Here is a 12,757-nt window from a genome sequence, read left to right as displayed (position 1 = left end):
CCTCAAATAAAACAAAAAAACACAGCAAGTGCTGGGACACTCCTTCTTCATATCTTGTGAAGAATAAACATTGAAATCTTGTACTGAAAGCACTCTACACTAATTTGGCTTCCTCAAGCACAACCATAGTTACACAAAATTACTCCCAGCTCCAATGTGTTAGTCTCACAAAAACTCACAAAGGCAGTAAAAGTTAAAAGAATGTGGTAAAAGTTAAAAAAGTTAAAAAAGAATGTGGTAGTAAAACATCATAGAACTATAAATTGCAGCTGGTTGTAGTGACCTTCCTGGAACCCTTGCATGAAAATATAAGCAACTAGTAATAGCAAATTTGGTAAGGATAGCTATGATAAGAAAGCAAAAGATGAACTCCAACCTGGGTTCCCTTGTGTTCCTGGCAGGGGACATGAGAGGTGAACTAGGAAAACATATCCCCAGACTGGAACAGACACAATAAAGAGCAGCACAAAATCCCACTATGCCAGTGAGTGAAGAGAAAAGCCTGGAAGACTTGATAAATAGAAACCATCTCTAATCTTTCCGATAAATACTTTAGAGGAACATGTTGAAGATATTATTAAGCTCAAAGAAACAAGAAAGTATGAGGTCAGAAATAAGAAAGTTTATAATCAAAAAAAAGACAAATAGTTTGGTAGGTGCACTTATAAAAAAAAATAAAAAGCAACGAAAATCCCAGTCAGTAGAGTAACTCCGAAATGAGATGTAGGTAATCTCTAGAGAAGAGCAGAAGACTGGTCATGCACGTCATTGCGTCACTAGGGTGCCCAGGCGAGCTATGCAGACTAACGTTGCCCACTGAGTCTTGGACTGGTATGTTTCCGAGGACAGCGCTGAATCGAGTCAGTGGGCGTCTTAGCGGAGATGGTCCCGCGACCAAAGCGAGCCGCGGGTCATGGCGTGGTCGCGGCTCCGGACTGTCTCCCGACGCGACGGGGGCATGTGGATCATCACTGGTTGGGGCTGGTGGCGCGGGCGCGCGGGCGCTCTGCAGGCCACCGCGGCCCCGACTCCCTGGCTGCTAGTGCTCCTGCGCGCGCTGTCACTGACTCCAAGTCGGGGGTGCAGCTCTGCGGAGCGCAAGGAAAAAGCTGATGTCTAGAATTGCTGTTGAAAATATTAGAAACTTCAGTATCACTGCACATGAGGATCATGGCAAAAGCACTCTGGCTGACAGACTCCTGGAACTAACGGGGACAATTGATAAAACAAAAATTAATAAGCAAGTTCTTGATAAATTGCAAGTGGAATGAGAAAGAGGAGTCACTGTTAAAGCACGGACAGCCTCGCTCTTCTGTAAGTGGAAAGTAGTATTTTTTAAATCTTATAGATACACCAGGCCATGTTGATTTTAGTTATGAAGTGTCTAGGTCACTTTCTGCTTGCCAGGTGTTTACTTGTAATTTATGCAAATGAGGGTATTCAAGCCCAAACTGTAGCAAATTTCTTTCTTGCCTTTGAAGCACAACTATCAATAATTCCCGTTATAAACAATATCTAAAGAATGCTGATCCTAAGAGGGTTGAAAAGCAAATTTTAAAAGTTTTTGATATTCCAGGTGATGAATGTATTAAGATTTCTGCTAAACTTGGAACAAATGTTGAAAGTATCCTTCAGGCAGTCATTGAAAGAATACCCTCGCCTAAAGTACATTGCAAAAATCCTCTAAGAGCTTTGGTATTTGATTCCATTTTTGATCAGTATAGGGGAGTAATAACCTATGTTGCATTATTTGATGAAATGGTTTTCAAAGGAGGTAAGATTGTATCTGCACATACTCAAAAAACATATGAAGTTAATGAAGTAGGAATTCTAAATCCTAATGAGCATCCAACTCATAAGCTGAATGTACCCCACAGATGAGTCCGAATAAAACAACCTTAAGAGTACAGTAGAAAAACTGACTTTAAATGATTCCAGTGTGACAGTTCATCAACAGTAGCCTTGCCCTTGGGGCTGGCTGGAGGTTGGGATTTCTTGGACTTTTGCATATGGAAGTTTTTAATCAGTGACTAGAACAAGAATATAATGCTTCTGTTATTTTCACAAACCCTAATGTTCTATATAAAGCTATTCTTTCATCAGCAAAATTGATAAAGGAATATAGGAAAAAAGAAATTATAATCAATCCTGCTCAGTTCCCTGATAAATCAAAAGTAATGGAATATTTGGAGCCTGTTGTTCTAGGAACCATTATCACACCAGATGAATATGCTGGAAAAATAATGAAGCTTTGCCAGTCTCAAAGAACAGTTCAGAAGAATATGTTATTTATTGATCAAAATAGAGTTATGCTTAAGTATCTCTTCCCTTTGAATGAAACTGTAGTGGATTTTTATGATTCTTTGAAATCCTTGTCGTCTGGATATGCTAGTTTTGATTATAAAGATGCAGGCTATCAGACTGCTGATCTTGTAAAAATGGACATTCTGTTGCATGGAAATATTGTAGACAAGCTAGCAACTGTTGTACACAAAGATAAAGCATACTCTGTTGGTAAAGCTATTTGTGAATGTCTGAAGGATTGTGTTCCTAGGCAGCTCTTTGAAACAGCAATTCAAGCTGCTATTGGAAGTAAAATCATTGCAAGAGAAAATGTGAAAGCTTACAGAAAAAATGTTTTGACAAAATGGTATGGTGGCAATATTACTCAAAAAATGAAACCTCTGAAGAGGCATGCAGAAGGAAAGAAAAAAATGAGGGAAATTGGCAATATTGAAGTTCCCAAAGATGCTTTATAAAAGTTCTGAAAACACAAGCTGGTAAATAATTGGTGGAAAAATATAGTGCATTTGCATAAAAAAGAAAAGAAAATAGCAGAAGACCAAAAAATAAAAACCAACAACAAAATGGCTTCAAAATAAATAGTAAACAAAAGAACTATGGAATAAATTAAAGAGTAACAACATGATACACTTTCAGTAACAGTACTGCAAAACTAAATGCCTGAAAGGAAAAAATAAAAGACAGAAAGAGAAATTTCTGCCCTAGACAGGCTGGCAGGGCTGGCAGAGGGATGGACACTGGGGATACTGGTGGAAAGCAAGGGACACTGGTGAAAACATGGTTCTGGAACACTACATGAAGGAAACTCATTTATGAACAGATTTATAATGTTGTGTCTCAAGGTTATTCCATTATAAAAAAATGAATAATTCTTTTTAAACAATCATGGGAATTCCTGAGGAAAGAAGAGGAAATGTCAAAGAAAAAATAGTAGAGGTTTCCCAAAGTTGATGAACACATTCAACCAGATTCAAGATGTCTGAAAGATCACAGCCAAGAGAGACCCAAGTAAAAACATTACAAGACATGTCATAATAGAAATGATAAAATCCAAAGATATAGAATATTGAAAGCTGTGAGATTAAACACAAAAATTATTTACAAAAGAGTTTCCTGAAGTGAGATCATGAGGGCCAAAAGAAATTGGTGAGATAGTTAAAAAATACAATTTAATTGGTACCTCATCAAGAATACTCTAGCAGTTAACCTACCATTTAGATATAAAGACAATATACAGAGTTTCATGGCAAAACAACAGCTTTGGCCATAGCTCTGAAACCAACTTTGCAGGAAGCAATAATGATTTTTCAAGGGAATGAAGCATAGTGATCTTGCTCGCATTTTTCTAATGAAACAACTGAACATGCTTTGTGTGTGTGCATTCATTGTTGCAAGGAAGGAAGGAAGAAAGGAAGGAAGAGGGAAGGAGGGAAAAAAGAAGGAAAAATGAAGAAAAGGAAGGGAATAGAAGGGAAGGAGGAAAGGAGGAAGGGAGGAAGGAAGAAACGAAGGAAGGAAGGAAGGAAGGAAGAAAGGAAGGAAGGAAGGAAGGAAGGAAGGAAGGAAGGAAGGAAGGAAGGAAGGGGGAGGGAGGGAGGAAAAGAGGGATGGAAAGAGGGAGGAAAGATGAAGAAAAGGAAGGAAATAGAAGGGAAAGAGGAAGGGAAGGAGGGAGAGAGGGAGGGAAGGAGGAGGGGCAATAAAAGGACATTTCAGTTAAAAACAAGAATGAAACCTATGCTACTGTGACCTAAAAACATGATGGTTATTTCTAAATGATCATTCATAAATGCACTTTATGGTATACTGGAACAGTAACATAGAGGGTAGGACACTTGCCTTGCAAGTACACGACTGGAGTTCAATCTCCAGTACCACCTATGGTCCCCTGAGCCAGTCTAGATGTCCTCCCATTGTCCATCGATTTTCTCAAGCGGGCCCAGTAATGTCTCCATCATGAGACCTGTTGTTACTGTGTTTGGCATAGTGAATACATCACCGGTAGCTTGCCAGGCTTTGCCGTGCGGGTGAGATACTCTCAGTGGCTCGGGCTTCTCCGAGAGGGATGGAGGGATCGAAACTGGCTTGGCCAGGCCGGCTGAGCGCAAGGCAAACACCCTACCACTGTGCTATCGCTCCAGTGCTCCCTGTTCCTCCCGACCCCTCCACTCTAGATGTAATCCCTTAATATAACCAAGCCTTGAAATCTACTGGGTGTGCCCCAAAACTAAAGAAACAAGGCACTTTACAAATCTAAATTCCTTAAACATAAGTCCAATTCTTTGTTTTCAAGAAAACAAATGACCTCATGCGAAATTATTAAGAAATGTTAAATTGGCGTATATGCTGCCTGAGCATATGTGCTACTAGTGCTCTTGTGGCCAAGCACATGTGTCACCTGCATCTCCCCTCTTGAGATGTGTAGTTTCATGTCTAATGCTGGGATGTGTGTAAGGGCTCTCTCCACCCTTGGAAAGGGCCATGTTCTGTCTTGAGCATCTTTCTCCTCTCTCCTCTCTTCTCCCTTCCCCGCTACACACACACACACACAGACACACACACACACACACACGCACACACACACACCTTCAAAAGGCCTCCAAATAAAATCTGCTTTACTTCAAAAAAAAAGAAAATAAAAGTTAAATTGTTATAATGTTCTCTCTTTTGAAGGAACCATCCTGACAATATTTGTAAATGATCACCCTGGGCAAGAACTGAGTGACTCAAAGGAGGTAAAGTGATACACAGGATAACCTTTCAGTAAAAGTACTGCAAACTACAGTACAAGAGATGGGGACACCGGGACATGGCGGGGAAATTACTGGTGAAGGGATTGGTGTTAGAAAAATGTATGACTAAACCCAATCATGAACAACCCTCTGACTGTGTATCTTGGTAATTCTATTTTAAAATGTCTGCTCAGGGCTTGAGCAATAGTACAATGGGAAGGGTGTTTGTCTTGCATGTGGCCGACCCAGGTTTGATCCCCAGCATCCCATATGGTCGCCCAAGCACCACCAGGAGAGATTCCTGAGAGCAGAGCCAGGAGTAATCCCTGTGCATCGCCGAGTGTGACTCAAAAAGCAGAATAAAAGAAAGAGGTTCTTTAAAAGAATTGTTTATAAATAACTAAAAATAAAAATGTCTGCTCTTTTCTCTAATATCTTACTACAAATTGATGATTTTACAAATTAAAATTATTAGTATGCTAAATATAACTGATATTATATTCCATTCTTCATAAATGATAAACTTTAAGTTGTTCAAGAGAATAAAGAGAGCCGGTCCTTCTCTTCCCCGGCCTGAACGGACCCTGAGATGCTACCCATAAACGGCCTACCAGCTACTTATTAAGCTTCTAATTCATGATCTCAGAGGCACACAAATGAATCTTGGAACTGAGCGGCTCTCGACAGAAATGCCTCCAGACTTTGCATTAGACCTCCTTCACCAGGTCACCCCAGATGGGAGCAGGTGCTGGCCCTCTGCCTGTTTCCTGGGGATCTCGGCGGCCGCTATCTTCCAAAGCTCATTGGAAAATCTAGGTATGGGCCAGCAGTGATGATACATGCCAGACCTCACGGGATGGGAGAGGAGCCAGTCCTTCTCCTCCCCTGCCCCATGGGACCTCTGATGCCGCCCACAAATAGTCCTCCTGGCTACTTATTAAGCTCTGTAAAGTTCATGATCCCAGAGAAACACAAACAAATATCAAAACTGAGTGGCTCTTGGTAGAAATATCTCTAGACCCAATCATTAAAATTTTAGAATTCCAAGATCACATGGCTGCTCTTGCAGCTGTGCGACATCATATGCTATTCATAACCAGCCATAGAAAACAATTTGTCTAATGTTGCCTTTTTGGTAGGTCTGAGTGTTGGGGGAAGAATCCAAAAAATAATGATAGGACTGGTGTCGAAATATTGAATGTGATCAAAGTAGAGAGAGCAATGTGGTAATTATCTGCCACAGAAGCAGGGGTAGGGGTGTGATGGGGGGTATACTGGGGGTTTTGGTGGTGGAAAATGTGCACTGGTGAAGGGATGGGTGTTTGATCATTGTACGACCAAGACTCGAACACGAAAGCTTTGTAACTATTCTCACGGCGATTCAATAAATAAATTGAGAGAGAGAGAGAGAGAGAGAGAGAGAGAGAGAGAGAGAGAAGAGAAACAACTTCAATACATCTATCACTCAGATTTAATTTGGGGGATTTATGAACTTAATGAAAATAAAGAATATGAAGGAGATTTGCAATATTTACATTCTAAAATACTTCTGGTAGTTTATATGTCCATAAAAAATGCTTTTTGTTCTTAATTTTTTTCTTTAAAAAACTACTTATTCTTACCTGAAAATGTAAAAAACAATTCATTTTGCAAACCAGCCCTTTGCATTTTAACACGATGGCATTCAGACTTAAGTAGGGAAACTTCACATGACAGATCAAGGACCAATTTGCTTAAAATCTGGAGAAGTTTCTTCTCAAAAGAAATATTATAAATACTATTACAGGGAGCTGCATGATATCGAGCTGTGAACTGGTAATAGTAACGAGGTTCACGATAGGCTGTTAAAAACAGAGAATAATAGAAATGATTATTTTAGCAACTTAAATATATTTAGACTATTCAAGAGAAATTGTTCATATTGCTAGTATGATTTTACGTACCTATTATCTAACAATTACTTATCTAGCAGTTACTGAATGGAAAATTGCATGTAAAGTACTTATAATAATTTCACCTATCATTCGATATGCCAAACACAGTAACAACAAAGTCTCCAATGGAGACGTTACTAGGCCCGCTCGAGCAAATCGACGATCAACGGGAGGGCCTTTACCTTATCATTGAAATAATTATTAATTTTATTTTCCGACAATATTTTTTGTATCATGAGAAAATTAAGGGATACAATTTTGTTATGTCGCATGCCAAGTTATCAAAACTAAGATTAGAGAGGGATTCTGGCCCTAAAATTTCAATCTAAGTTTCTAACCCAAGAGTGTGTCTTAAGCCAATATGGTCAAACTCTTTGAAGTTTTAATAATGTTAAAAGTTGAATAAACCGCTAAATAAGTCATATAATTTTTAACAATAGATAAAATTATATTATAACAAATAAATTTTCTTGAATTCCTCTACTATATTCAGACTTGTAAGCATTTTCTATCATTTCAAAATCTCACTAAAATTAAGCAAAAAATATAAAACTTATAAGCATACAGCAAGTTGTCAAATCAGATATTCAACACCTGTAATGGTGTGATGAAATGAAAAGCAAATTTATCTTAAATAATCTAGATATTTGTTAAACAAAAATGTTAACAGGTCTTAAAGAGTTAGGGTAGGGCTGAATGATTTATCTATATATTTTTTTACAAGACCAATTTTTGAAAAAAAAATTATGAGACATGGAAAGAAGAAAGAGTGACACACACTATAAAAGAAAAAACCCAGATTGAAAACCATAAAATATCAGCAGTAAAAGTAAAAAAATTCATATAAAATTTTTTTAAAAATCAGTATTTATTGTCTTCCATAAATATACCTTTAGAAGAAATTTTAAAATACATATTTTTACAAACAAGATAACTAAAATAATGACATGTGGCATAACAAAATTTTAACAAATTACTTCTTTAGTAAAATTAATTCAATTTCTCATAAAATTTGTCTTCATTTTCTTTTCTAAGTGATCAAAATTATGAGGAAACTACTAATAATTCTATCATTAGATTTGCAACTCAGATACAAAAAAAGTATTTGTTTTCTATTACTACCATAACAAATAATCACAAATTTAAAGATTTAAAATAACAAAAATTTATTAGAGTTTTTATATAAAAGGCCCAAAATTAATCTTCCAAGACTAGAATCAAGCCAGATTTCTTTAGGAAGGCATACAAGGAAATAAAGTTTGGGGCCATTTCTAGCTCTTAATGGCAGCATACCTTGGCTTTTTCTCCTATCTCTGTCTTTATTAATTTTTCTTTGTTTTGGGGTCACATCACATTGAGCTCAGGGCTGTTTACTGGCTCTGATCTCAGGGATTAGTTGGGATGCCACCAGGGTTTTAATCTGGTTAATGTGATAAAAGCCAGTACCTTACTAAATGTACTATCTCTCAGCCCCTCCTCTCTCTTGTCTTTAAAGAAAGTCATCCAGATCTATTCTTTCATCATTATAGATCCTTCTTCTGTTTTTTGCCTTCCTAAAAGGAGTCTACAGGGATGATTTAGAATATTCTCTATTTTAAGATTCTAAGTTATATTTGTAACTTATGACATTGTATGGTAGATAATCACAGATATTGGAATTTTGATGGGGATTTATTTTATATATAATAACACAATGGTCCTCCAAATGAAATGGTATTTAAACACAAGTGCTCTCAATTATTCCCTATTAACTCACCTCTCCTAATCTCAAAAGAAGAAATCATTTTAGAAAGGATTTTATAGCTGCACAAAATTATATTTCTTTCTGGATGTCTGGGAGTATATTATAAATCATGCTACTTAGAATTTATAGTAGTATGAACTACGGTGACATCACAACATGCTAAAATATTTCTATATTCCATTCCTTCACTCATTGACTTAAATTATCTGTGTATATCTGTGTATATGTCAACATTCCCCCGAAGATAAGTTATCTTTTTCCTTAACCTCTTACAAAGTACTTAGAAAAATATACAGGAGGACAGTAACTTTTCTTTAAGTAGACTAAATTAACAAACTTCCACTATTCTTATACATACTTTATTTTTTATTTATTGAAGCAACATGGTTTATATTAGGGATCACGCTTAAGCTTTGACATATACACTGACTGCACCACCACCACAGTACCAAAGATCTTTCACCTAGGGCCTTCCTAGTTTGATTCTTTAACAGTTCCCCTCCAGTGTCTTTATAACAAACTTCTTAAAAATGTAACATTTGAAAACCTTAAGAAATGTTAAGATGCAACAAGTATTCTTCTTACCATATACAACATATTTTAGTTGAAAATTTTTAACAACTTCTTCCACAGTGGGTTTATACTCAAGGAAACATGTGTAAATTCCAGTCATACTCTCCTCAAAGTTCTGGAATATAAGGCTTCCTGTGTTTGTTACTTGTACCGTGCTGTTTTCTAATAAAGGAATAAGACTCATCATTAGTTGCTTCAATGAAATGAGACTGGATACTCTCATGAGATACTTTTCAAACTACAGAGTATTTTCTAAACAGTAAAATAATCAGAATTTACCACCAAAATCACTAAAATGAATTGGAGCATAACTAATAATTTCATATGAGGACAGCAGGTGCCAGAATAACCACCTATGTGTCAGACTATCACTAACCAGAGTTCAAATGTATGACTATCCAGATAATAAGGTGCTAACACTGACATATACATATCAGGTCTTTGCCTGGAACTGGTTATTTATATATGTCACACACACAACACGTACAATCATATATGATTGCATGTACATATTTTAATGAGATATGTGTTTTATTTTTACTTATTTCTATTATTTTTCTACATTTGGTGGGGAGGGGCAGCACGCTCAACAGTACTCAGGGATCACTCCTGATAGTGCTCATCAGATCATATGTGTTACCAGGGTCATACCTGGGGGGAATTATATGCAGGGCAAGTGCCTTCAATACTATACTATCACTCAGGTAATGCATACATATGTTATGATAAATTATGCCCTCAGTAAGCTTATAAAGTTCATATGGAAAGATGAAACAGTGTTCCACAACAAAGGCTAACCCAATAAAATCACATTAACAACTAGGAATTTCTTGCCACTACATAGGACAAAGTTTGGATGTAAATTTAAGCATTGCAAAGGTAAAACAGAATAGAGTCATATGGATAACAGAGGTATGTTATGAGAAGTTAGAAATCTATATAAGATCTCTTTGTATTTTGACATGTTTCACGAAGTATCACACTGAAAGAAAGCTACATTGTGCTTTGGGGAGAAAGTCAGATTTAGAGGAATTAAAAACAAAGTACATATCTTTCCTCTCAAAACTATGTAATTATAGGGTAATACATTAATCTTTCTCAAGTCCAGTTTCTTCATTTGTAAAACAAATAATTATTATGAATTATGCATATCACTGATTATATGTAATACAATAAATGTTGAATTACTAGGAAAAAAATCTATAAATTATTAAGCAATCATTAAGCAATTAGGGCTGGAGCAATAGCACAGTGGTAGGGCATTTGCCTTACAAGCGGCCAACATGGCCGACCTGAGTTCAATTCCTCTGCCCCTCTCGGAGAGCCCGGCAAGCTACCGAGAGTATCTCGCCCGCACGGCAGAGCCTGGCAAGCTACCCATGACGTATCTGATATGCCAAATACAGTAACAAGTCTCATGATGGAGACATTACTGGGCCTGCTCGAGCAAATCGATGAACAACGGGAGGACCATGGTTGATTTGATTAAGCAATTCAAGACATTATTCTTAAAAGTCACAGCCAAAGAATGCCCGAGGAATACTATCTTCAGGAGAAAGCTTGCAGTTTACAGTGGAGGTGTGTATGGGAAAAGGAATGGCTGGAGGGTGGGGAGAACAAAGGGAATACTGGGACAATGATAGAGGGAAATGAACAATCTGGTACAGGTTGTGGGGTGCTGGAATGTGTTGTTGCAGGCAGAAATATGGGGGAGATGGGCAGGGGTAACGTTATCTTGGGAATAAATATTGTCTGGAGCCTAAAATCAGGCCAAAGGCATGAAGGCCTTCAAATCAAAAGACCCATTTCTGCAGCGCAAAAAACCACTGAGATGCAGAATTACAGGCCAGGTAAAAGAGCCATGCAAAGAATATCAAAAGAGCATCAGCTGCTTCAAGCTTGGCATTCAACCCAGTAATGGATTGAGAGGGGTAGTTCAGAAAACTCTAAGTCAAGTTTGACTCTCTTGTCTCTTCAGCCAGAATCTGAGACATGAACTTTTTTACTTTGGGGCACCCATTCTGGAAAACCAGCGTGCACAGTCCTGCTTGGGATATGGACTTGCACTTTTCTACGCTAGAGAAGCCAGCATTTTCTCCTGAGCATCTTTCTCTCTCTCTCTCTATTTATTTCGAGAATAAATTTGTTTTATTTCACTATTTATCTCCTCCTGAAGTGCTTTTATGTAGGGAAGGCCAGGATATGAAACCCCTAGGTAATACTTAGGCCTGATTTTCCTTTCATGCAAAGAACAATTCCACATCTTAGCCAGAAGTCCAAGTCTTCCTGAGAAACTGGGTGTCAGGGATCATTTCCTGTTCTGGGCAGAATAAGTAGGATCTAGAAACGATTTGGTGGCTGCCTCAAGGGGCTGATGAAGACAGAGTTCAGTAAAGTGCAGGGGCTCTTGTAGATTCTCCTTGTCTTAGATTTTCCTAGGCACTTTCCCAGGTACCTTTCCTTCTGGAGGATGCTGCTTCCTCAGTCCCACTTCCCATAAGCCACATGGGAATACTACTGTTTCACTGGTGGGGAGTCAAGTCTCTCCCAACTACAGTGTTACACATGAACAGTATTGTAAATGAGTTACTAAAAGTCCAATAAAGTAATGTGCAATTTATCATGGTGCAGGTAGATAGAGAGCTGAGGTACCAAAGCTACGCCATGACAAGCTTCACTAGTGGAAGGCAGCTTAGAACAGAGTTTCCATTTACTGAAACTTTAATAGCCCATTCTGAGAAAAAAGGACCCCTATCTAGAAACTCCACAGGGTGCCTAAAACCTGAACCTTCCAGGCCACAGTTAATCTGAAGCACCCTGCCAGGAGCTCCCAGCACAGATAGTCCTCCTAGATTACATGCAGGAGCTAGTAAATGGCTAAGGTTGAATGTAGCCTATCATGTAGCACCACATTCTTAAAATTGTAAAGATCAACCAATTCTGTTATAATGCTGCTTAAATTCCCCACTTCCCATTGTAAATCCTACATAAAACTTGCTCCTTAAGAGCCCAAGGCTCTCAGCCTCAACCCACTGCATATGTGTTGCCCAGGAGACCAAGCTTGAGCTTGCAATAAAGACCCTCATGTATTTGCATCAAAGCCGGCTCTTTGGGAAACTGAGTCATGAGAGTAACATGAGCAAAACAGTTGGAAACCTAAACAAGCCCAAAGACATGTAGTCCTTTGAGACAAAAGGCTCACTTGATGAGACAGAGAACTCTTGAAAATATAAAATCCCAGGTCCAGAGTCAGGAAGGGTGTCCTGGGAGTAAATACAACAGAGGTCTTGATAAGAATATCAAAAAGATCAGGAACTCCAAGCTCACCCTCTTGACAACAACCCTAGCAACAATCTTTGGGGCACTTTGGGAAAATATTTAAGAACTAAATTGGCAGGGGAATAAGTGTGCATTACCCTGTATCATTACCTGAGATGTGTACTTTAGAAAATAATTTTATTATCTAAGTA

The 12,757-nt window shown here is 38.0% G+C and overlaps 1 protein-coding gene and 1 pseudogene across 1 annotated transcript in view; one reads left to right on the top strand and one right to left on the bottom strand.

Annotated features, from left to right (window-relative positions):
• The window catches only part of ZPBP (zona pellucida binding protein), a 192,346-nt gene that overhangs the window by 97,727 nt on the left and 81,862 nt on the right, over positions 1-12,757 (bottom strand). The window contains exons 4-5 of the mRNA XM_056138230.1: positions 9,300-9,449; positions 6,659-6,877 (exon numbers count right to left, since the gene is read on the bottom strand). Coding sequence (XP_055994205.1) covers positions 6,659-6,877; positions 9,300-9,449 — 369 coding nt within the window. The remainder of the gene's footprint in view (positions 1-6,658; positions 6,878-9,299; positions 9,450-12,757) is intronic.
• On the top strand, positions 1,090-2,788 carry LOC130045382 (translation factor GUF1, mitochondrial-like; annotated as a pseudogene).

This window comes from Sorex fumeus, unplaced genomic scaffold (genome assembly GCF_029834395.1).
Source record: "Sorex fumeus unplaced genomic scaffold, SorFum_2.1 ptg000128l, whole genome shotgun sequence".
NCBI classification, from domain to species: Eukaryota; Metazoa; Chordata; class Mammalia; order Eulipotyphla; family Soricidae; genus Sorex; species Sorex fumeus.
Note: the sequence above shows the minus strand (reverse complement) of the source record. Positions and strands in the feature narration are given on the sequence as shown.